General features: G+C 39.7%; 1 protein-coding gene across 1 annotated transcript in view; it reads left to right on the top strand.

Annotated features, from left to right (window-relative positions):
- The window catches only part of syt3 (synaptotagmin III), a 36,258-nt gene that overhangs the window by 6,447 nt on the left and 7,396 nt on the right, over window positions 1-22,415 (top strand). Inside the window, exons 2-8 of the mRNA XM_079820124.1 lie at window positions 2,918-3,322; window positions 3,469-3,577; window positions 4,717-4,899; window positions 12,870-12,996; window positions 13,325-13,543; window positions 17,253-17,373; window positions 17,937-18,108. Of these exons, the coding sequence (XP_079676250.1) occupies window positions 2,918-3,322; window positions 3,469-3,577; window positions 4,717-4,899; window positions 12,870-12,996; window positions 13,325-13,543; window positions 17,253-17,373; window positions 17,937-18,108 (1,336 nt within the window). The remainder of the gene's footprint in view (window positions 1-2,917; window positions 3,323-3,468; window positions 3,578-4,716; window positions 4,900-12,869; window positions 12,997-13,324; window positions 13,544-17,252; window positions 17,374-17,936; window positions 18,109-22,415) is intronic.

Below are 22,415 nucleotides of genomic sequence, written 5' to 3'. Positions count from 1 at the left end.
CTGCATCCTCATTTATACAATTTTGCCAGTCAGTTATATGAACTGAGCCTTTAATTTTACCTGCTCAAAGAAAACACGCTTCTTGAATGTAGGCTATCAAACAAAACTCAAGTCTGGGCACAGACCACAACAGGAGCATTTAGAACAAATACACAAAATACTAAAAGCCACTTCAGGAGGTGGTCTGGGTAGCATTACAGTCAAAACTAAAGACTAAATGCATCTGGTTGTTGAAACCACATATGTCAATTTTACTCCTCGCAACAATGCTAAAAAAATGTTTTATGTGTGAGCGTGTCATGGGCTATATGACATGTTATAGCCCGATATGACACCGCTACTGAAGCATGCATCGCCGCAGACAAGCAGCTGCGTATCTCTTCATCAAGCTAACGCACACACTACCGAAAGTAAAGTCGCAGGTCCTCAACATACAATCATATTCATTAAAAGTAAAGAAACTGAATGATCTTACCAGTGCTGTTGCCGCGCTCTCTCCTATCGCGGTCTTTGATTGTGAAATTAGCTGATGATTAATAAAATGCAGCTCATATCTCTTTTATTTTTGGTGACGTGAACTACAATAAATATGCATATAGTGCGGGAATTGTAGATTGGATTTATATCCGTTTTGTGGAGATACATTTATGTGCCCAAGTGTAAATGAAATCGTTTTGATAAATCAGATAGCTTTGATTTACACACAGCGCGTGTGTTCTCCAGGTCGTGCTTACCAGGTTGTTCATAAAAGCCGAAATGTGCCCAGATGCCGGCTTTTAAAGTAGTTGGAGCATTTTAATTACTCTCACTCGCGTCTCGCCTCCCTCTGCCATTGTCTGCTACCGTCACAACGCATGTACTCGACAAATGACGTCAGAAAAGAATCAGTACATTACATTCGTTTATGGTCTATTACTGAACCGATACCGAATCGTCCTTGTCTGCATCGCGATGCATCGTAGAAACGATTAATTTCGACACCCCTACTTACTAAACGCATTGATGACTGCGCAAGCAGGTGCGTGGAGGTATGCAGGGTTCCCACGCTTCTTGAAAGTTCTTGAAAGTACTTGAATTTCAGACACATGGATTCAAGGCCTGGAGAGTACTTGAAAACAAATATAGGTCCTTGAAAGTGCTCGAATTAAATTTGAAATGAATTTAGTTTAGAAAATAGGCTAACTTCTGTCTACATAACCAACGTGCCAACCTGCTTGCACAGAGAGAGTGCTTGGGACTATTTTCAGGCGCTGCGTAATATCATTGCGCTCTGCACCCATGGTACGGCTCAAAGTTCCTTGTGCATTACGCAGGAATGAGAGTATAGTTCCTAGCCATATCGGTTTAGAAAATCACAACTTTTCTTTTTCCGTCGGTCTTGATACACGATGTAACTATACACATCACAACATGTAAATAGGAAAATGTTGCCGTTATTTTGTCACTTATTGAGCAGTTGGCTAGCTGGAGCCATTTACCTCCAGTCTTTATGCTAAGCTAGGCTAGCGGTGGGTGCGTCAGACAGTGTTATGGCACGCACGGAGATGAGAATGGTATGTATGGACTAATCTAACTCTGGGGGATACGGTGAATAAGCTAAAGTCCCAAAAAGTTGGCGTGTTCCTTTAAGTAGCCTACTTTAAGAGGTGATGCTACATGGGTTAGGAATCTGATAGGTGCTTGAAATATAAAATAAATGGTGCTTGAAAAAGTCCTTGAAAATCCTTGAATCTGGTGTTCATGAAAGAGTGGGAACCCTGGGTATGGAAATACATATGTTGACGACAGGACCGAATGCATTTGATTGGACGGCCATTTTTTGGTCCTGAGACTTCCACAGAAGATACATACACATGTTTTAATATTTAGACCACTTCTATTATTGATTGCTATCAGGATGTGTGGAGAGTTTCAACCAGTATAACAAAAAGTGTTTTATAAAAAAATGACTACCCTACCATTTAAGACAAAATATATGGACAAAATATTGTAATCTTTCTAATCAGGCCATCAATACCTAAAAGAAGTTCTGTCCTTGCTTTGGGTTCCCAGTTGGGTCGGGTTTCCCAGTAGAGTAGGATTAACTCGTAAAACCTGTTCTTTATAATGAACTGGTCAAAAAGACAGTGAGTCGTCAGTTTGAATCAGTCTAATGACTCACTCACTGACTGAATCGATCATTGAACCACAACTCAAAATGAACGCTTACTATGCTGTGTGCACTTAAGGCTTGTGATGCTTAGATCAATGTTGAATATGACTCTTTTTTATATTAAAATATAAAAATTTTGAATGGTATATTAATTAAATATAATATAAATATTTATTTTTGCAAACTGCTCTAAAGGAAATGTTTTTTCCCCTTGATTTAAATAGTTTTGCGTTGTTTTATGTATTTATATGTTACCGTTAGTGCTGCCGTCTGGACCAGGATTTTCTGAAAGAAGAGATCTTATATTTCATTGGGATTCTCCTGGCTAAATAAAGGATAAATAAAAATAGACATAGACATTCTGAACCGCTTTGAATGCCAGATTAATAAAACCATACTTAAAAAAATACTTTTTATTAGTTTATCAGGTTTTTATTTAGTAGATGAATTTTGGTTGTATAATAGTGTTTATTATTATTATTATTATTATTATTATTATTATTGTTGTTATTATTCAGTGTAAGTGTTTAGTATCAAGTTAAGACCAATTAATAAAGAACCAATAGTGGATTTGTTTAGGAACCGGAAGCGTTCCGTGGAATTGAACCAGAATCATTGCATTTCTTAGATTTTTGTTACCTCAAGGTTGTAATAAATCAAACCTTCTCTCTTTCTCTCTCTCTCTCTCGCTCTCTCTCTCTCTCTCTCTCTTGCTCTCTCTCTTGCTCTCTCTCTTTCTCTCTCTCTCTCTCCTCTCTGTTTCAGAGATCTCTGTGAGTCTGCTCTCCGTCATTGTAACGTTCTGTGGCATTGTGCTGCTCTCTGTCTCTCTCTTCGTCTCCTGGAAGCTTTGCTGGTTGCCGTGGAGAGATAAGGAAGGAGGGGGTCTGAGCTTGACGTCGGGGCTCCTGCCCGGCGGTGCCAGTTTGGGCGGGGTCGGAGGTGGAGGGGGCTCCGCGCTCCTTCCTCCCCTGTTGCAGAGGAAGGATACTCACTCCTCTTCCTCGCTGTATCCCTCGCTCTCCCAGCATGGTCAGCATCACCCCCATTTCTCCGACGTGATGGGGGTGGAGGGCGGAGGAGGGCTGGTAGTGGGGGGTGTGGTTGGGGGTCCGCAGGAGATGCAGGAGCATTCCTACCTAGACATGGACTCTTATCCCAACAATGCTGGTGAGCAAAACTCTGCATTGTCTCAAACTCAGAAGCACTACTTTAATCTTTGTGAGATATAAGAGACAATGATCATTGTTAATTATCTCCCATTCTCTTAACTACACTCCTTTCATCTTTTCTATGGCTTATGGTTTCTCTTCCAGCAAACCTTAAGTTGAGCCAGACATCTCCCGAGTTGCCCCCAGCAACAGAAGGAGGCTCAGCTGTGAAAGACCTGCCCAATGCCCACTCCCAGCAGCAGGTCACCACCAGGTCAGTGACCTTCTCTTCTTGTTCCTGTCTGTGGTTCTGTGTGTGTGTGCTGCAGGATGATGGAATGGGTGTGTAGTTTGTGTCTTGCAGAATGTAAAATATAGTAGTTTTGCGTATTGAAAAATTATATTTAAAAAAATATTTTGTTGAAGGAAATCTATTGTGTAATATCATGAAATATAATTACCAAAATGACTGTTTTCGTTATATTATATATTTATATTTTAAAGTGTAATTCATTCCTGGGATGCAAAGCTGGATTTTCAGCATCATTACTCCAGTCTTCAGTGTCACATGATCCTTCAGAAATCAGTCTAATGTGATGTGTGCTCAAGGAACATTTATGTTAAATTGAAAACCGTGATACTTTTTTCAGGATTCTTTCATGAATAGAAAGAACATCATTCATTTCAAATATAAATCTTTGGTAACATTTAAAAGTCTTTACTGTCACTTTTGATCAATTGAATGCATCATTGCTGAATAAAAGTATTGATTTCTTAAAAAAATATAAAAACAGAAGTGTTTATCACTTTTGAAAACAGTATATCTGCACACTTCATTACTTCAAGGACAGACCCCCTGTAGTATCCTGGGCTTAAATGCCTTTACTAAATCACATGAAAACATGGTCACACATACAGAAAGAAACTAATTATATAATTTTACATATTATTGCATAAGAAAATAAAGCATGACATTTTAATTATTTTTTCACATTACATTCTCATTATGGCAATTCAATCATTTTTGTAGTGCACTACAGTAAAAATGACTGTAATCACATGTTAAAATGAATCGTGCATTTAAATGCAACACAACAAATACCATGATAAATAAATAAATACTTTATATTCAAACAAGTATTTCAAAAATATGTGCATTCACTTTTTTTCTCTACTTTCCCCTCCTCGTTTGCGTATTCATTTTTTAAAATTCTACTAATGCAACGCAAAAAGCCAAAATGTTCAAATAGGCTTCCTTTTTTAAGCAATATATAATTGAATAATGTCCTCTTTTTTTATTTTTGGGGTAAAATATCATCTGAAAATGGTGAGATCCCCCAAGCAGCCTGTGCGATGGGAGTTTGTCTATACATGTGCATGTGTGAGTGTGTTCCCCCTCTGGTCTCTCTCCAGGCCTAAGCCCATGACTCACCAGCTCTCCAGCCCTGATTTCCATGGTGAGGAGAAGAGTGAGCAGCTGACCAGCATTGGGCAGATCAAACCAGAACTTTACCGGCTGCGCCAGGGAGACCAGGGCGATGGCAAACAAGGCGACAACTGCGGCAAAATCAGCTTCCTTCTGCGCTACGCCTTCAAGTGAGTCTGCTCGGATCCATCCCACCATTACCTCCTCTCCCCACGGGGAAGCGTCTCATATGGAACTGTCACACAGTGTGGATCCATGCTTCTCAATACATCAGTGGGTTATAAATAGATCTCATCGGCAGAGCTTACAATTGAAAAGGCGAGCTGGAGAAAGAAGCAGGGGAGTTGCAGTCAGCACAATGAGTTATAGTCAGGCCCGCCGTGGGCAGCCCGTGCACGTCAGACCGGGTCCTTTATTTTGCCGTCACGCAGAGGGACATTAGAATGGTTGAAAGTGCTGATGTTTGAGAAATGAAGGAAGGAGAGGCTGTTTCACTCATGAATTATATATGACCAGCCACTTTAAACAGCACAGCCTGTCAACACATAATAACACAGCCCTGTGTTACAGCCAGAATTACAGAGGAGGTTGAGGGAGAGAAAGAGAGAAAGATGGGTGAGTGGAGATTGATATCTCATTCCTTACACATAGGGAGTAGTTCAAATAAATGATTTGACACTTCTGTTCTTGTTCATCACATTATCGCTCTGTTATGTTCTGTGAGTTCTAAGGTGAGTATGTCACAATTGCTTTTGAATTAAAGGGATAGTTCACCCACACATTAAAATTCTCTCATCATTTCCTCGTGTCGTTCCAAACCTATATGACTTGCTTTCTTCTGTGGAACAAATAAGATGTTTAGTAGAATGTCCAAGCTGTTCTTTTTCCATATAGTGAACAGCTATGGCCACCCTTGACATTCATTGTGTGGAAAAGACAAGTTTAGATATTCTGCCTAACATCTTTTGTGTTCCACTGAAGAAAGAGTTCGGCAGGTGATATCAGAATTCGGAAACAGTGTTGAAAACGAACTATATCGTGATGTGTATAGTGATTGTGAAATAAATTACACATATTGTGATTATGGTAAATTTGCCCACCCCTAAATGAACATCATTTCTATTCCTTTTAAAGCAAATGCTATTGGACATGTTACTCAGCATTTTCGTGAGAGCTACTGGCCAAGATTGTTTCTCATCTCCGTGTGTTTAATTGACATCATCACACCTCCTGCTATGCTGTTGCGTTTGCAATACATCAATGCGAATATGTCACAGCTACAAGCATTTTGGGAATAGCGGGCAGGTTGACACTGTCAGTCAGAGTCGCATCCGGTGGGACGCCGCTTTCTATCTGCACAGCAGTAGGCCGATAACACATGCGGTGCGGAGGGAATAGCAGCTATTTCCAACCCTTTGTCTACGAGGGTTTGAGCTGAATGTCCTTTTATTATTATTTTAATTTATCCATCTATTTGTTGGATTCTTGCTGAGTGCTGATCATTGTGTTTTCCCCACGAGTGCTTTCAGACGGCATGTGTAAATGCATGACTTTTATTTGAGTTCTTGTTTTGTTTCGCAGTGATGATTTTGTAAAGGTGAGGTAGGGGGGAAGGAGCCTGTCACTGAAAAATGAAAAGCGATGCAGCACACAACTGGGGTGGGGGTGGGTGCTGGGCGTAAAGTTGCTTTAAATGCTCTCTCTAATGTGGGTAAGACAGAGCCTGTCATTTTAAATTACAGCCCTGAGTGCTAATAGCACCGTACATTTCTGAAGACCAGCCTGATTTTAAGTGTGCTGTTGTGCTGAATGCCACTTGCCGTGAGATTCATTTCTAATTCCGCCAAACTGATATAATGTAAATTAGACTGGACAGCTCAAAATGCATCTGTGAATGTTTTTTCTAACTTGAAATGTCAACAAGTATCTTATTTTGCAATCTGATGTGATTGTAGTATTAGCAAGAACATCTTAACGGCCGCTCACACTGACAGGGATTAAACTGGAGGACATTTTAGAGTTTTTGTGGCATTGGTTGCTAGTAGGCGGTCCTACTCAACCTCTTGCCAATGAATTCAGGGGATGAATCACTGTTTGCACTTCCATTGGTGGTCGCCGCATCTCTGTTTCTCATGGCATCTGAATCATGGTTAAAATGCTGCAAGTATGTTAATCTACAGTATACAACACATCTGTACATATTCACTCCTGTCCATCATTTGATTATTATTTGATGATTTTTTTTACCACCTGCTTTCAGCGGACATTAATAGCATGACGTTAATTGCGCTAATTATATAAATGTACACTACTGTTCAAACATTTTCGAGTCGTTCGATTTTGTGTTTTTAAAGAAGTATCTTATGCTAACCAAGACTACATTTATTTGATTAGAGTATAAACAGTGATATTACAATATAAAAATCACAGTTTTTTTATTTTGATATACAGGTGCTGGTCATATAATTAGAATATCATCAAAAAGTTTATTTATTTCACTAATTCCATTCAAAAAGTGAAACTTGTATATTATATTCATTCATTACACACAGACTGATATATTTCAAATGTTTATTTCTTTTAATTTGGATGATTATAACTGACAACTAAGGAAATTCAGTATCTCAGAAAATTAGAATATTACTTAAGACCAATACAAAGAAAGGATTTTTAGAAATCTTGGCCAACTGAAAAGTATGAACATGAAAAGTATGAGCATGTACAGCACTCAATGCTTAATTGGGGCTCCTTTAGCCTGAGTTACTGCAGCAATGCGGCGTGGCATAGAGTCGATCAGTCTGTGGCACTGCTCAGGTGTTATGAGAGCCCAGGTTGCTCTGATAGTGGCCTTCAGCTCTTCTGCATTGTTGGGTCTGGCATATCGCATCTTCCTCTTCACAATGCCCCATAGATTTTCTATGGGGTTAAGGTCAGGCAAGTTTGCTGGCCAATTACGAACAGGGATACCATGGTCCTTAAACCAGGTACTGGTTGCTTTGGCACTGTGTGCAGGTGCCAAGTCCTGTTGGAAAATTAAATCTGCATCTCCATAAAGTTGGTCAGCAGCAGGAAGCATGAAGTGCTCTAAAACTTCCTGGTATACGGCTGCGTTGACCTTGGACCTCAGAAAACACAGTGGACCAACATCAGCAGATGACATGGCATCCCAAACCATCATTGACTGTGGAAACTTTACACTGGACCTCAAGCAACGTTGATTGTGTGCCTCTCCTCTCTTCCTCCAGACTCTGAGACCCTGATTTCCAAAGGAAATGCAAAATTTACTTTCATCAGAGAACATAACTTTGGACCACTCAGCAGCAGTCCAGTCCTTTTTGTCTTTAGCACAGGCGAGACACTTCTGACGCTGTCTGTTTACGTTACATCTACATTTATGCATTTAGCAGACGCTTTTATCCAAAGCGACTTACAACTTGGGGGTACAATAAGCGATTGGTCGTGAAGAGTCGAGTGAGCGCAACAAGTGCCTGAAATACTTGGTCCGTGTAAATTTCTCAGTGTAGCACAGGCTAGAGTAGGGCGGGAAAGAGGAGGAAAAGAGGAAAGGAAAGTTTTTTTTTTTTTTAGGAGGTTAAGTGCTCACGGAAGAGATGAGTTTTTAGTTGACTTTTGAATGTTGTCAATGAATCCGCATTTCGGATGGCGGTGGGCAGATCGTTCCACCAGCTGGGAACGTTGAATGAAAATGTTCTGGAAAGGGATTTTTTGCCTCTCTGTGAAGGTACCACAAGCCTTCGCTCCTTGGTTGAACGAAGGCTTCTGGTGGGGGTGTGGCGACGTAGAATCGAGTCAAAGTATGCAGGAGCTGAGTGCGTGGTGGCTCTGTAGGCAAGCGTCAGCGACTTAAACTTGATGCGAGCAGCGAGTGGTAGCCAGTGCAGAGAGATGAAGAGTGGTGTGACGTGGGTCCTTTTGGGCTCGTTGAAGACCAGACGTGCCGCTGCATTCTGGATCATTCGAAGTGTTTGGATCGCACAAGAGGGGAGTCCAGCCAGAAGCGCATTGCAGTAGTCAAGTCTAGAAATAACCAGGGCCTGGACAAGAAGCTGTGTTGCGTGTTCTGTTAGGAACGGTCTGATCTTCCTGATGTTGTAGAGCGCAAACCTGCAAGAGCGAGCTGTCTTAGCAATGTGATCTCTGAAGGACAACTGGTCATCAAATGTAACTCCAAGATTTCTGACTGATTTTGAAGGGGAGATCAGGGATGCACCTAGCTGGATGGTGAAGTCATGTTGCATAGTGGGACTGGCGGGAAAGATGAGGAACTCACAAGTGCCTGTATGATGGGACCTAATGAAGTAGTGTAAATGGAGAAAAGGAGAGGTCCAAGCACTGAGCCCTGAGGAACCCCCGTGGTCAGTTGATGCGCTTGGGATTCCTCTCCTCTCCAGGCAACCTTGAAGGACCTACCTGTGAGATAAGATTCAAACCAATGGAGCGGAGTCCCTGTGATGCCCAGTGATGAGAGGGTGGACAGAAGGATTTGATGATTTACCGTGTCAAAGGCAGCAGATAGATCAAGGAGGACGAGGACTGATGATTTGGACTCAGCTTTAGCTATCCGCAGGGCTTCGGTGACCGACAGTAATGCAGTCTCTGTGGAGTGGCCCCTTTTAAAACCGGATTGGTTAGAGTCCAGCTGGTTATTCTGTGAGAGGAAGGATGAAACCTGGTTGAAAACAACTCGTTCAAGAGTTTTTGCTGTGAATGGCAGGAGAGAGACAGGTCTGTAGTTATCTATGAGTGATGCGTTTAAAGTGGGTTTCTTAAGCAGTGGAGTTACCCGAGCCTGCTTGAAAGTGGTAGGGAAAGTGCCAGTGCAGAGCGATGTGTTGATGATGTGTGTGAGTGCAGGAAGGAGAGTAGGAGAGATGGCTTGAAGGAGGTGTGAGGGAATGGGATCGAGAGGACAGGTGGTAGGATGGCTGGAGAGGAAAAGTTTAGATACTTCGGCCTCAGTGAGTGTGGAAAATGAGGAGAGAGTATGTTCGGTCGTGGAAGTGGCTGATCTAAAATCCACAATGTGTGGGGGTGAGAACTGATTGCTGATAGTTGTTGTTTTGTTTGTGAAGAATTGTGCAAAGTCGTCTGGAGATAGGGAGGTGGTGGGGGGTGGTGGAGGAGGACAGAGCAGAGAGTTGAATGTTCTGAATAGTGTGCGTGAGTTTGAGGTGCTGCTGATTTTGTTTTGGAAATAAGAAGATTTAGCTGAATGTACTTCATCTGAGAAGGATGAGAGCAAAGACTGATACTTAGCTAGATCAGATGGGTGATTTGATTTATGCCATTTCCTCTCTGCTGCCCTGAGTGTCGTCCGATGTTCACGAATAACATCAGATAACCAAGGGTTAGAGGGAGTAGCTCGTGCTGGCCTAAAAGAAAGAGGGCAGATATCGTCTAGACATGAAGTTAAAGTGGAGCATAGAGTGTCAGTTGCAGTGTTAACATCCATAGAAGAGAATTGTGTGGATGAGGGAAGGGAGGAAGAGACAGCAGAGGAAAGATGAGAAGGAGAGAGTGAGCGCAGGTTTCGTCTGAAAGTAACTGGTGGAGGAACTGGTGGTGTGTGAGTATTAAGTTGAAGATTAAATGTGATGAAAAAGTGATCTGAGATGTGTAGAGGTTTGACCAAGATATTGTCTGTGGAGCAGTTGCGTGTGTAAATGAGGTCCAGCTGGTTACCAGATTTGTGGGTATGTGACGTGATGAGGCGTTTGAGGTCGAATGAAGCTAGGAGGGAGTGGAAATCTGAAGCATAAGATTTGTCCAGGTGAATGTTGAAGTCGCCGAGTACTATGAGTGGGCAGCCATCCTCTGGAAATGAGGACAGCAGAACATCTAGCTCATCAACAAAGGTGGTCAGTGGACCTGGGGGGCGGTAAATGACTACAATATGTATTTTAGTGGGAGTTGAAAGCGTTATAGCATGATATTCAAATGTGTTGTTTTTGCAAAGAGCTGTGTGAGATGAGTATTTCCAATTGTTAGAAATGAGAAGACCCGTGCCCCCACCCCTCCCAGTCTTGCGAGGGGTGTGGGAGAAAGAGAAGTTATTAGAGAGAGCAGCAGGTGTTGCTGAGTCTTCTGGACGGATCCAGATCTCAGTCAAGGCCAGGATTTTGAGAGTGGATTGAGTGGCAAAGGCAGGAATGAAGTCAGCTTTATTGACAGCTGACTGACAATTCCATAGCCCCACAGAAAAAGAAAGAGACGGAGGGGCATTAGAGGAGGAGGGAACAGGAAGTAGATTAGCAGTGTTACGGTGCCGTCTACACGCTGTCTGTTGTTCAAGAGTGGCTTGACACAAGGAATGCGACAGCTGAAACCCATGTCTTGCATACGTCTGTGCGTAGTGGTTCTTGAAGCACTGACTCCAGCTGCAGTCCACTCTTTGTGAATCTCCCCCACATTTTTGAATGGGTTTTGTTTCACAATCCTCTCCAGGGTGCGGTAATCCCTATTGCCTGTACACTTTTTTCTACCACATCTTTTCCTTCCCTTCACCTCTCTATTAATGTGCTTGAACACAGAGCTCCGTGAACAGCCAGCCTCTTTTACAAATACCTTTTGTGTCTTGCCCTCCTTATGCAAGGTGTCAATGGTCGTCTTTTGGACAACTGTCATGTCAGCAGTCTTCCCCATGATTGTGTCGCCTACACAACTAGACTGAGAGACCATTTAAAGGCCTTTGCAGGTGTTTTGAGTTAATTAGCTGATTATAATGTGGCACCAGGTGTCTTCAATATTGAAACTTTTCACAATATTCACATTTTCTGAGATACTGAATTGGGATTTTCCTTAGTTGTCAGTTATAATCATCAAAATTAAAATAAGTAAATATTTGAAATATATCAGTCTGTGTGTAATGAATGAATATAATATACAAGTTTCACTTTTTGAATGGAATTAGTGAAATAAATCAACTTTTTGATGATATTCTAATTATATGACCAGCACCTTGTATTTTAAAATGTAATTTAGCAAAGCTTAATTTTCAGCATAATTCCACTCAGTGTCACATGATTCTTCAGAAATCATTCTAAAATGCTGATTTGCTGCTCAAGAAACATTTCTAATTATCAGTTAAAAACAATTACTTAATATTTTTGCGGAAACTGATTTAAAAAAAACTGATTTGACTAAATTCTTTTAAAAAGAAAGAATCGCATTTATTTGAAGCCGAAATCTTTTTGCTCACATTGGAGGACATTGTAAACTGTCCTTGAAAAAGAATGACAGCACTTTAATCCTTGTCTTGATATGTTTATACAGTATTGGATGATTCAATTTGTCACTTACAAGTTGGGTAATAATATCGCATGATTAATGTATTTTTTCCATCCTGATTTGTTAAGATTTGTACCATGTCATCCACATTCTTTGTGAGCGACATGTCATTCTAAGGCCGTATTGGATTTCTGCTTGTGTTCTTCCTCCCCCAATGTTGCTGATTTGTTTAAGTGTCCTAATGAAAGGGTGACGCATTTGTTAACGCTGAGAGACACATTCTAACTAGGCCTGATTAGCAACCTCTGAAGTTCCCCCGCCTCTCTTATTTACATCTGCGCAAACACTGGGTGAGCCCCGCGCTTCAGAAGTTCACGGTCGTGCTGTGCTTGGCACTAGACCGCTGCTGTCTAGCCTTGAAATGACCTATGCTTTGCTTCGTAATAAGCTCTGGATTATTTATAAAGTCCAGTGTTGGAGGCCACAGTCATTGCATTACGCATTAAATATTCATGTCTTTATATTCACATTAGGAATGTATTATCTCATATATCCACGTTTATACAAGATCCTTTTAGCTTGCGCCGCACAAGTACAGCTCCGTCCATCTGTCAATTAATTCCAAGTCATTGAGCCGGGATGTACCATTGGCACCTCCTCTTTTTTTTCTGTTTTCCTGAACCTCTGTGACAGCCATTGAGTCTCACTGAACTCAGTGCAGCAATGCTGTCCTGTTACTGGCCTGGGTGTCAGCTTATTTCAGCATATACCAACTCTCTTGTCATTGCCGGTTAGATGACGCTGAAATGAACTCACGCCCAGGCTAGCGAGCGCAGAAAGTTCCAGATAGTTCAAAGTGAATTATGGTGACACTGACATGTCTTTCTTACAGCACGGAGCAGCTGGTGGTTAAGATACTGAAAGCCCTGGACCTCCCGGCGAAGGATGCCAATGGATTCTCCGATCCTTATGTCAAGATCTACTTACTGCCTGATAGGAAGAAGAAATTTCAGACCAAGGTATCTTTTTTTTAAATCCTAGCGAGGCAGCAGTCGGCTTGCTACTTTTACAATAATCCACTGTTCAGATGGCAGACCCTCTTAGGACTCATTAAGATCTGCGTTTCTCAGCCTGCATGTCGTTTTTTTTCCCAATGCCCTAGTTCATCTAAAAATACATTTATATCAGCCGATGCATTTAAATTAACTTTATGCATTTGCAGTTTTGATGTTAACCAATCTCTTGTTCACTCCCTTCACTCACTTTTCCCTCTCAGCTCCTCCGCTTATCTAATTTCCTTCACTTTCTCTCATTTCCGCTCGGTCTTTCCGTGGCTTTGGTTTGCAGGTGCACAGAAAAACTCTCAACCCGATCTTTAATGAGACGTTCCAGTTCGGCGTGCCCCTGGCGGAGCTGCACTCACGCAAGCTCCACTTCTCCGTCTATGACTTCGACCGTTTCTCCAGACATGACCTCATAGGTCAAGTGGTGGTGGATAACCTGCTGGACTTCAGCGAGGGAACCGGGGAGAAGCCTATATGGAGAGACATCGTGGAAGGAACCGCGGTGAGATACTGACACAGACACACATTAAAGGTTCAGTAGACCTTGAACACAAGGGGATTTGGCGAGAAGGAGTGATTGATAGCGTTGAGTATTTGCACATGCTGTCTGTGTTGTTCTACCACTCGATTTGCTGAAAGATTTAGGCCAATTAGGTTACGCCACAAACACACCAAAAAAAGAAGTACTAGTTCTGAGTGCTAGGTTGTGGAGGATGCAGCAGACTACAACTATCAGATGAATGAATAACATGATCTGGCGTACTATGCTGAAACTATACAGGCTATTCAACTTAATAATCTTTTATGTTCCACAGAGGAAAGAAAGTCATACAAGTTTGGGTTTTGATTATTGTTGGAGCTAAACCCTGCAGGAAAGTGGACATCCAGGACCTGAGTTGAATAGCCATGATAGACAACAATCAGATTTTGTCATATTAATTGCCATACACGGTAGTAGGGAGACAGGAAGTCAAAGAGAGAGAGGGGAACAGGATGACCTGGGCCAGAACCCGCATCTCCTATGAGCACTACAGCTAAATATGTTAAAGCACTTGCACCGAACGGAAATGGAAGTGTGCTTGACTATACCAAACTTCTGGATATGTGCCAAGACATAACACTCTTCTCTTTCACTTCATAATTTGATAAATTACCGCTGTCATCAATAAAAATATCCACGTCACTTTTGAGCAAAATCTACTTTCCCTGCGTATGACTTTTGTGAATTTAGCCAATCTTTATTCTACACTAAAACATATTAACATCTAAATGAACGTTTTTTACTTAAGTTAGTAGTATTATTTAATATAGATGAATCAATCTAAATACATTAATTTATACCAACAAACCGAATTTTTAAAGGGGTCATCGGATGCAAAATTCACTTTTATAGGATGTTTGCATATAAATCTGTCTTTGCAGTGTGTCGACACAGCCACCCTACAATGATAAAAAAAAAAATCATTCACTTCTTTTTTTTAATCCTCAAAAACACTCAATAATCAAGCCGTTTTATTTTTCTGAAACAATACGATGTCATATTGCTCATGCTCCGCCCACGACCGCTATTGGACTGTCCCATAATAGCATATTTCCGCCCTCAGCCAGTTGTACACTGTCCGCCAACGCAGCACTTCACTGCCCATGGAAGAGAGGGGTGGGATGAACAGTAGCTCATTATCGTTTAAAGAGATATGCACCAAAATGGGTCGCTGTGAACAGAGCTTTTTTTGAGGAAGTAAAAAGGGTGTTGTTTTACACATATATTGAGGAATTTTAACCAAAGTATGTTACAGACTTTACATGAAGACCCTAAATAATCATACCAACTTGTGGAAAATGGGCATCTGATGACCCCTTTAAGGAATACATCAGGTAGAAATAGCTCTTTAAGGTAACAATTGCATGTTACCACGTTTTATATAGTAATATACATAGAAAGGAGGCGTGTTTGTCCTGAAAAACTTGTCTGTTAAACTGTATTGCCAGTAGTATGTTATTGAGAGGCAAGATTCTGCACTAAAACACTGTTTCACCCAGTAAATTATGCTTGGTTTCCTTTTTAGTAACCTTAGCCAGGTCAGATTTTATGATAATTATGGTATCTTTCATGGAATTTGTGTATCTCTCTTAAGCAGAGTTGAAAAGCTCATTTTAAATTCATGACACGTTTTTCACAATTGAAAATCATGCATGATTACATGCTAAGTCGATGATGATGATGTGTCCTTGGGGATGTTGGTAGCAGAGGTGTGAGGAGATCTAGTGATGCATGTGCTCGTCCTTCCAGAGAAAATTACATGAAATTAGTGAAGGTCAACTGTGCAAAGGAGTTTTTGTCAAGAGCAACAAATTGCCACAGCATCTTAATGGAGCGGTTTTTAGAAACATTTTTATCATGATCCTAGAATATTGTTATTTTAAAAGTTGTTTGTACCTTTGGAGAACAGAGGGAATTAATCAAATCGAACACAAGCTGTAGTGTATTTAAATAAGGAAGATGACATTTTCCACAGCATGGCTAGGTCAACTGAAGGAAAGAAGACAAATTTGGCACCATCTACTTTGTCTGACAAGACAAATTTGAAAATGGTTCAGTGATGCATGCTGGATTTGAGTGTGTTCCTGGCATTTGTGTGTCTGACATGTGAAGGGATGTAAATGAAATGTTTACGCGCAGGGCTCAGCCAATCGGCCACTCAGGTGGCATTAACAGATTTACCTACTCAGCTTGTAAAAAAAAGACTTGAGGTAGGCTGTAATTCTTTTTTCAAGGTTCTGGTGTGTAGCAGAAAAATCTCACATCACGTAGCATTCACATCACGTGTATACAGACCCCAAACTGGCAGCTTCTATAGTTCTTGGAGAGATGTACCTCAGACGCTTGACGTATTTGATGAAATATTGCAGCTCTTTTTGTTTACCTCTGCTGCCCTTCTTCTTTTTTCATCCTATAGCTGATGATTAATTTTGTCTGGCAGAACAAGAACTTGAGAGAAAGATGAAAGTCTCAACAACGAGTATAAGGGGGAAAACAAACCTTGCATCCTAGCATCTCAACACATATGCTTTAGCTAGGAGTATCTGTCTGACATTCTTTAAACACATGCAAGTGATAACAGGTTAAAAATACATTTTCAATCGGAATTAAACATAGTATTCTGTGTAAATAGTGTAATGCTTATTTTGCAGTGTGATAAAGTTGTGAAATGCAGACAATAATTTTGTAAAAACAAACAAAAACTGTGTGTACAGTAGTGCACTTAAACTATAATTCAAAGGATTGGGGTCAGGAAGATTAAAATAAAAAAAAAATGTACTTAGCAAAGATGCATTAAGTTGAGGACTTAATTGAGGACATTTATTTGAAGAAGAACTGTTTTGTAACATTATACATGTCTTTACTCTTTTATTTTTGTTGAAAGAATTCACAGTTTACACAAAAGAATTAAGCAGTATAACTGTTGTCAACATTGATAATAATAATAAATGTTTCTTAAGCACCAAATCAGCATATTAAAAAGCTTTACATCACACAAAAATACAGTACATTTTAAAATATAATAAAATGGAAAACAGTTATTTCAAATTGTAATAATTTTTCACAATATTACTGTTTTTACTTTATTTTTGATCAAATAAATGCGGCCTTGGTAAGCATAAAGATTTATTTCTAAAACATCTTACCATCTAACATCTTACAAACCCAAAACTTTTGAACTTGTATGTACTGTGTGTAAAAGTTGCAGGGTTTAATGGATTTGCATAGTCATAACAGGAGTTTTGCTTTAAAATCGCTGAATGTGTGATTAGGCTGTACTCCTAAAAGAGCGTGTTTTTCATGTTTATCATGGTGCATTTACATGGACTTGTAAGTGCATTGCTGTAAACACAATTTTATTTTTTATTTTTTTGGTATAAATGTGAATATACACGATTTTCATCTTATTTGTATTAATTTCAATTCAAGTTGAAATGATAGAGCATAATTTGAATTGAACCTGGAGAAATCCTTTACAAATATTTGATTTAGTTTTAAAAGCCACAGACATTCCTTTAGTCTATCCTTTCGGTTATAGGGACAAATGAATTATTGAAACATTTCAAGGTTTCCATGAATTTCATTATTGCATTTATTTTCAGCATTTGCATTACTCGCAGTAACTTCAAAATGAACTTTGGACCTTTCCATATGTTTGTTATGTCTGCAGGAGAAAGCTGACCTGGGCGAGCTGAACTTCTCACTGTGTTACCTGCCAACAGCTGGCCGACTGACCGTCACTATCATTAAGGCCACCAATCTGAAAGCTATGGATCTCACCGGCTTCTCAGGTGCCTGGGCCATTCATTGTCCCCAGCCATTCCTCTAATTCCCTCATAATTAACAGCGATACCTCATTAGTGCCTCAGACATTGTTAACATTGAGACGTGATTAAACCGCTGCTCATTAATAACCTTGATGTAACACGTCCAGCATGTGAATAATGAAATCGCATTAAAGGTCATAAAAGCATCAGTTCTGAATTTTGTAAATATCAAATAGCACCTCTAAAAAGTTGACTGTGGAAACAAAAACTCCTCATAAAGGCATCAACATCACAGTCATAAGGACAAGAGACATCTGTAATTAGTGTTGGCTAATTTAATTATCACAGCAAGGCTTAAAGTAATGTAATAAAGATTTCTCTCATAGGACATGATCACGGTGCATTATAAAAAAGTGACATTCAGTACAGGCATCATTACGCCAATGCTAATGTATGGTTATTGCTAGCACAATAATTATTGATGCTGTTATTAGCATTTATTGTTGTCGAAACATTATGTGCTGCTGTTGCTATTTCTTTGTCAAATGTTCTCTCTCCTTTACTCTTGTGTCCTTGCTCTCTCTTAGATCCATACGTAAAGGCATCTCTGGTTTGTGAAGGTCGAAGGCTGAAAAAGAGGAAGACATCTATAAAGAAGAATACTCTCAATCCTACGTATAATGAGGCTCTGGTCTTTGATATCCCCAACGAGAACATTGAGAATGTGTCGCTCATCATTGCTGTCATGGACTATGACTGGTAAGATCATGACTGCCTTTTTCATGCTGTGATGGGATGTGAGACACATGCTGCAACATGTCAAGCCCGTGCTGTGATATGAGGCTTGACAGGAAGTGCCCACTTGTAACTTTAGGCATACTTACTGGCTGTGCCTCACAGAATTCATTCAGGAACACATGGATTTTTCATTCATCGACTGGATGAAGCATTTATAAGAGGTCTGAGGGAGACCTTTAAATTAGATCTACACAGTGTTTCCTACAGTGAGTCCACTTGTGTCAATATTTATATTTCTCTAGTGCAATATATATTGCCGTTCTTAAGATTTAAAAAAAATTAATTAATACAATGATGCATTTAATTGATCCAAAGTGACAGTGAAGCCATTTATAATTTGAATTATATTTAAAATAAATGTTGCTTTTGTACTTTCTATTCATCAAGGAATCCTGTAAAAACAGAATCCGGTTTCTACAAAAATATTAAGAAGCGCAACTATTTTTAACATTTGATGATAATAAGAAATGTTTCAGGAGCACCACATCGTCATATTAGAATGATTTCTGAAGGATCATGTGACACTGAAGACTGGAGTAATGATACTGAAAATCCATCACATGAATAAATTACATTTTATAATATAAAATACAAAACGGTTATTTTAAACTGTAATAATATTTGACAATATTACTGTTTTTACTATATTTTTGATCAAAGAAATGCAACCTTGGTGAGTAAAAAAATACTTTTTTCAAAAAAATATATATACAAAACAAATATGCATATGTTTATTTATTTAATTTTACGTGGAGCACTCAAGCTCCACAAGTACTTGAAGTAATTGAACTCCACAAGTATGATTTGAGATGATCCTAAAAGAATATTGAGCTTGAAAAAAGCAACAACATCTGATAATCTGGACAAAGTCACATGATCGGTGTCACAAAATGTACTTATTTGATTAATAACCTAGAAACAGAATCTTAAATATTTCTTATAATGTAATATTATAATATTAAATATGTGTAATATATAACATATTAAATGTTTCATATTTAAATATTATTTTGTAGCTATACACATTAATAGACAGTACAACAACGCTACAACAACCATAATGAAATGACCCTTCACATTAGATAATGCCAATGAACTCTGTTAGAGAGCAACATATGGCAATTATCTCTTCAATAAAATACCTTACTCACCTGTTGAGTAATAAAAACGCCATCTCTGCGTTTTTACAAAAAGCATGTGTGCAATTTCCCATGAAAACCATCCCGCTCAGTCTAAAATACACTATATTGCCAAAAGTATTGAGACACCCATACCCAGGTGTATAAAATCAAGCACCTAGGCATGCAGACTACTTGTACAAACATTTGTGAAAGAATGGGTCGCTCTCAGGAGCTCAGTGAATTCAAGCGTGGTACTGTGATAGGTTGCCACCTGTGCAATAAGTCCATTCGTGAATTTTCCTCACTACTAAATATAATGGGGTCAACTGTTAGTGGGATAATAGCAAAGTGGAAGCAATTGGGAACAACAGCAACTTAGCCACGAAGTGGTAGGCCACGTAAAATTACAGAGCGGGGTCAGCGCATGCTGAGGTACACAGTGCGCAGAAGTTGCCAACTTTCTGCAGAGTGAATAGCTACAGACCTCCAAACTTTGTGTGGCCTTCAGATTAGCTCAAGAGCAATGCTTAGAGAGCTTCATGGAATGGGTTTCCATGGCCGAGCAGCTGCATCCAAGCCTTACATCACCAGGTGCAATGCAAAGTGTGGGATGCAGTGGTGTAAAGCACACCGCCACTGGCTCTCGACAGTGGAGACGTGTTCTCTGGAGTGATGAATCACGCTCCTCTGTCTGGCAATCCGAGTCTGGGTTTGGCGGTTGCCAGGAAAACGGTGCTAGCTTGACTGCATTTTGCCAAGTGTAAAGTTTGGTGGAGGGGGGGGGGGGTTATGGTGTGGGGTTGTTTTTCAGAGGTTGGGCTTGGCCCCTTAGTTCCAGTGAAAGGAACTCTTAATGCTTCAGCATACCAAGACATTTTGGACAATTTCATGCTCCCAACTTTGTGGGAACAGTTTGGAGATGACCCCTTCCTGTCCCAAGATGAATGCGCACCAGTGCACAAAGCAAGGTCCATAAAGACATGGATGAGTGAGTTTGGGGTGGAGTTCTGACCTCAACCCGATAGAACTCCTTTGGGATGAATTAGTGTGGAGACTGCGAGCCAGGCCTTCTCGTCCAACATCAGTGCCTGAACTCACAAATGCCCTTCAGAAGAATGGTCAAAAATTCCCATAAACACACTCCTAAACCATGTGGAAAGCCTTCCCAGAAGAGTTGAAGCTGTTATAGCTGCAAAGGGTGGGCCAACATATGAAACCCTATGGATTAAGAATGGGATGTCATTAAAGTTCATGTGCATGTAAAGGTAGGCGTCCCACAACTTTGGGCAATATAGTGTATAATGTAGTGTACGCTTATAATAGACTTAGCATGGTAAATCAAGTTAAGACAAAAACATGTTTTAGAAGAAGAATAGTTGATGTATTGACTAAAGAAAAGTTACACAGGGTACCTTTAATTAAACCATAATTAATTAGATGAATTAGGCCTAAGTAACATTATTACAATTTTCAAACTAGACCACAGTGCATTTTACTACAGTACGTTGTTTGAGGTGAAAACTGAATAAATTATATTTTCATGCATTTGGCTGATACTGATAAGATAGTTTGTCGTTTAATTGGTGAATTAGAATTCCTGTTGCACATATTTGTATTTGTCTGCGCTCCACCGAACATAGGGCCTTATGCCCCTGTGTGTCAGACTGTTCCTGGTGGACGTCTGCACTGTTTTGCATAAAGACAGACACCTCATGAATATACATGATGGCCTAATACTAATGGAAGTAATGTCTGGTGGTGAGACACTCTGTAACACAGTCAGTGTGTCTTGTCTGGTGGGCTTAAGTCACCTTGTGTATGTGTGTGTGTGTGTGTGTGTGTTTGGCTCTTCTTGCTGCACTTAGGTATATGATAGACTTTCAGAGAGGCATTTATGTCTAGCTTTTATATTATTCTGTTATTATGTTTTTCACCTTTTAAAAAGGAAGTGTACTTACTGCTAGGTGTGTAGTGCCATCTAATCCCACTTTTATGCCCATATTTTGTGTGCTTTTGTGGAATAAAATATGCCTTGAAATCAGGTGCATACAAATCATTCATCAGATTCTATTTTAAGAATCGCTTTCAGTGCTGAGGAAATCCACATCCGAGTTCCCCAAATGTGTTTGTCAATGCTCTCTCCATGATTCCATCTCTCCCCAATAGCACGCGGCACACCACCAGCCCCTCCTAATGAAGCAGCTCATCTGTGAGCCACAGATAACGTCTGATGAATTGCTCTTAGCATTGCTGCATGCCATCTGTGCTAAACGCTCCATTCAGTAGCGCTATCTGCTGGATAATAGTCATTGCTTACATATATATGGCATGCTAAACAATTAATGAAAAACAATTTTTGCACTGTTTCTCTATTTAAACCAGCTTGTTTGAGATGAAGAAATGTTGGTCTTGGCATGCAGACCCTTCATAAGACTGATGTTATTAACTTCGTTTCAGCCTTTTTGCAACACAAAGACTTTGTTTTAAGTCTTCACTAAAGCTTGATTGACTATTTTGGCGTTATTGTTATGAAAAAAGTCAGGTCATAAACCCTGCTGGCACCAGATTCTTTGAGCATGACTTGATTTACTCTCAGTGTTACGAAGCTACAAACTACTAATAATTTAAAGTAGTTAAACTACAGTCAAGATACCCTTTAAAAAGTATTTATCTACGACTACAAGCAAATTGAAGCTATTCAAGGGGCCGAATTCAATTGTTGTTTATCTGGCACAAAATTAAGATCTGAATTAGGGTGACTGTATTACATTAGACCAATACATTTATACTAAAAACGAAGTGATTAATGTAACTGAGTATAAGCATAGTGCACAGCAGCGTTTAACTTAACATTTCATTTAAAAAATAGACTCAAGAGTTCAAGGGAATTGGTGACCCGTTTTTTTAACCATCCGAACAAATCATTTTACTAAAGAAATTAGTACTTTTGTTCAGCGAAAAGTAACAGTAAAGACATTTATAATGTTACAAAAAGTTTTTTAACATTTTATTTGATTATGAAAGTTATTTTATTTTTATTTAAAATTAATACTGTTCTTATGACATTTCTATTCTTCAAAGAATCCTTAAAAATAACGTATCACGGTTTCAACAAAAATATTAAGCAGTACAGCACCAAATCAGCAT

Source organism: Gobio gobio (genome assembly GCF_949357685.1).
Source record: "Gobio gobio genome assembly, chromosome: 1".
Classification (NCBI taxonomy): domain Eukaryota; kingdom Metazoa; phylum Chordata; class Actinopteri; order Cypriniformes; family Gobionidae; genus Gobio; species Gobio gobio.
The sequence above is the reverse complement of the archived record's forward strand: the minus strand, read 5'-3'. Positions and strand labels throughout refer to the sequence as shown.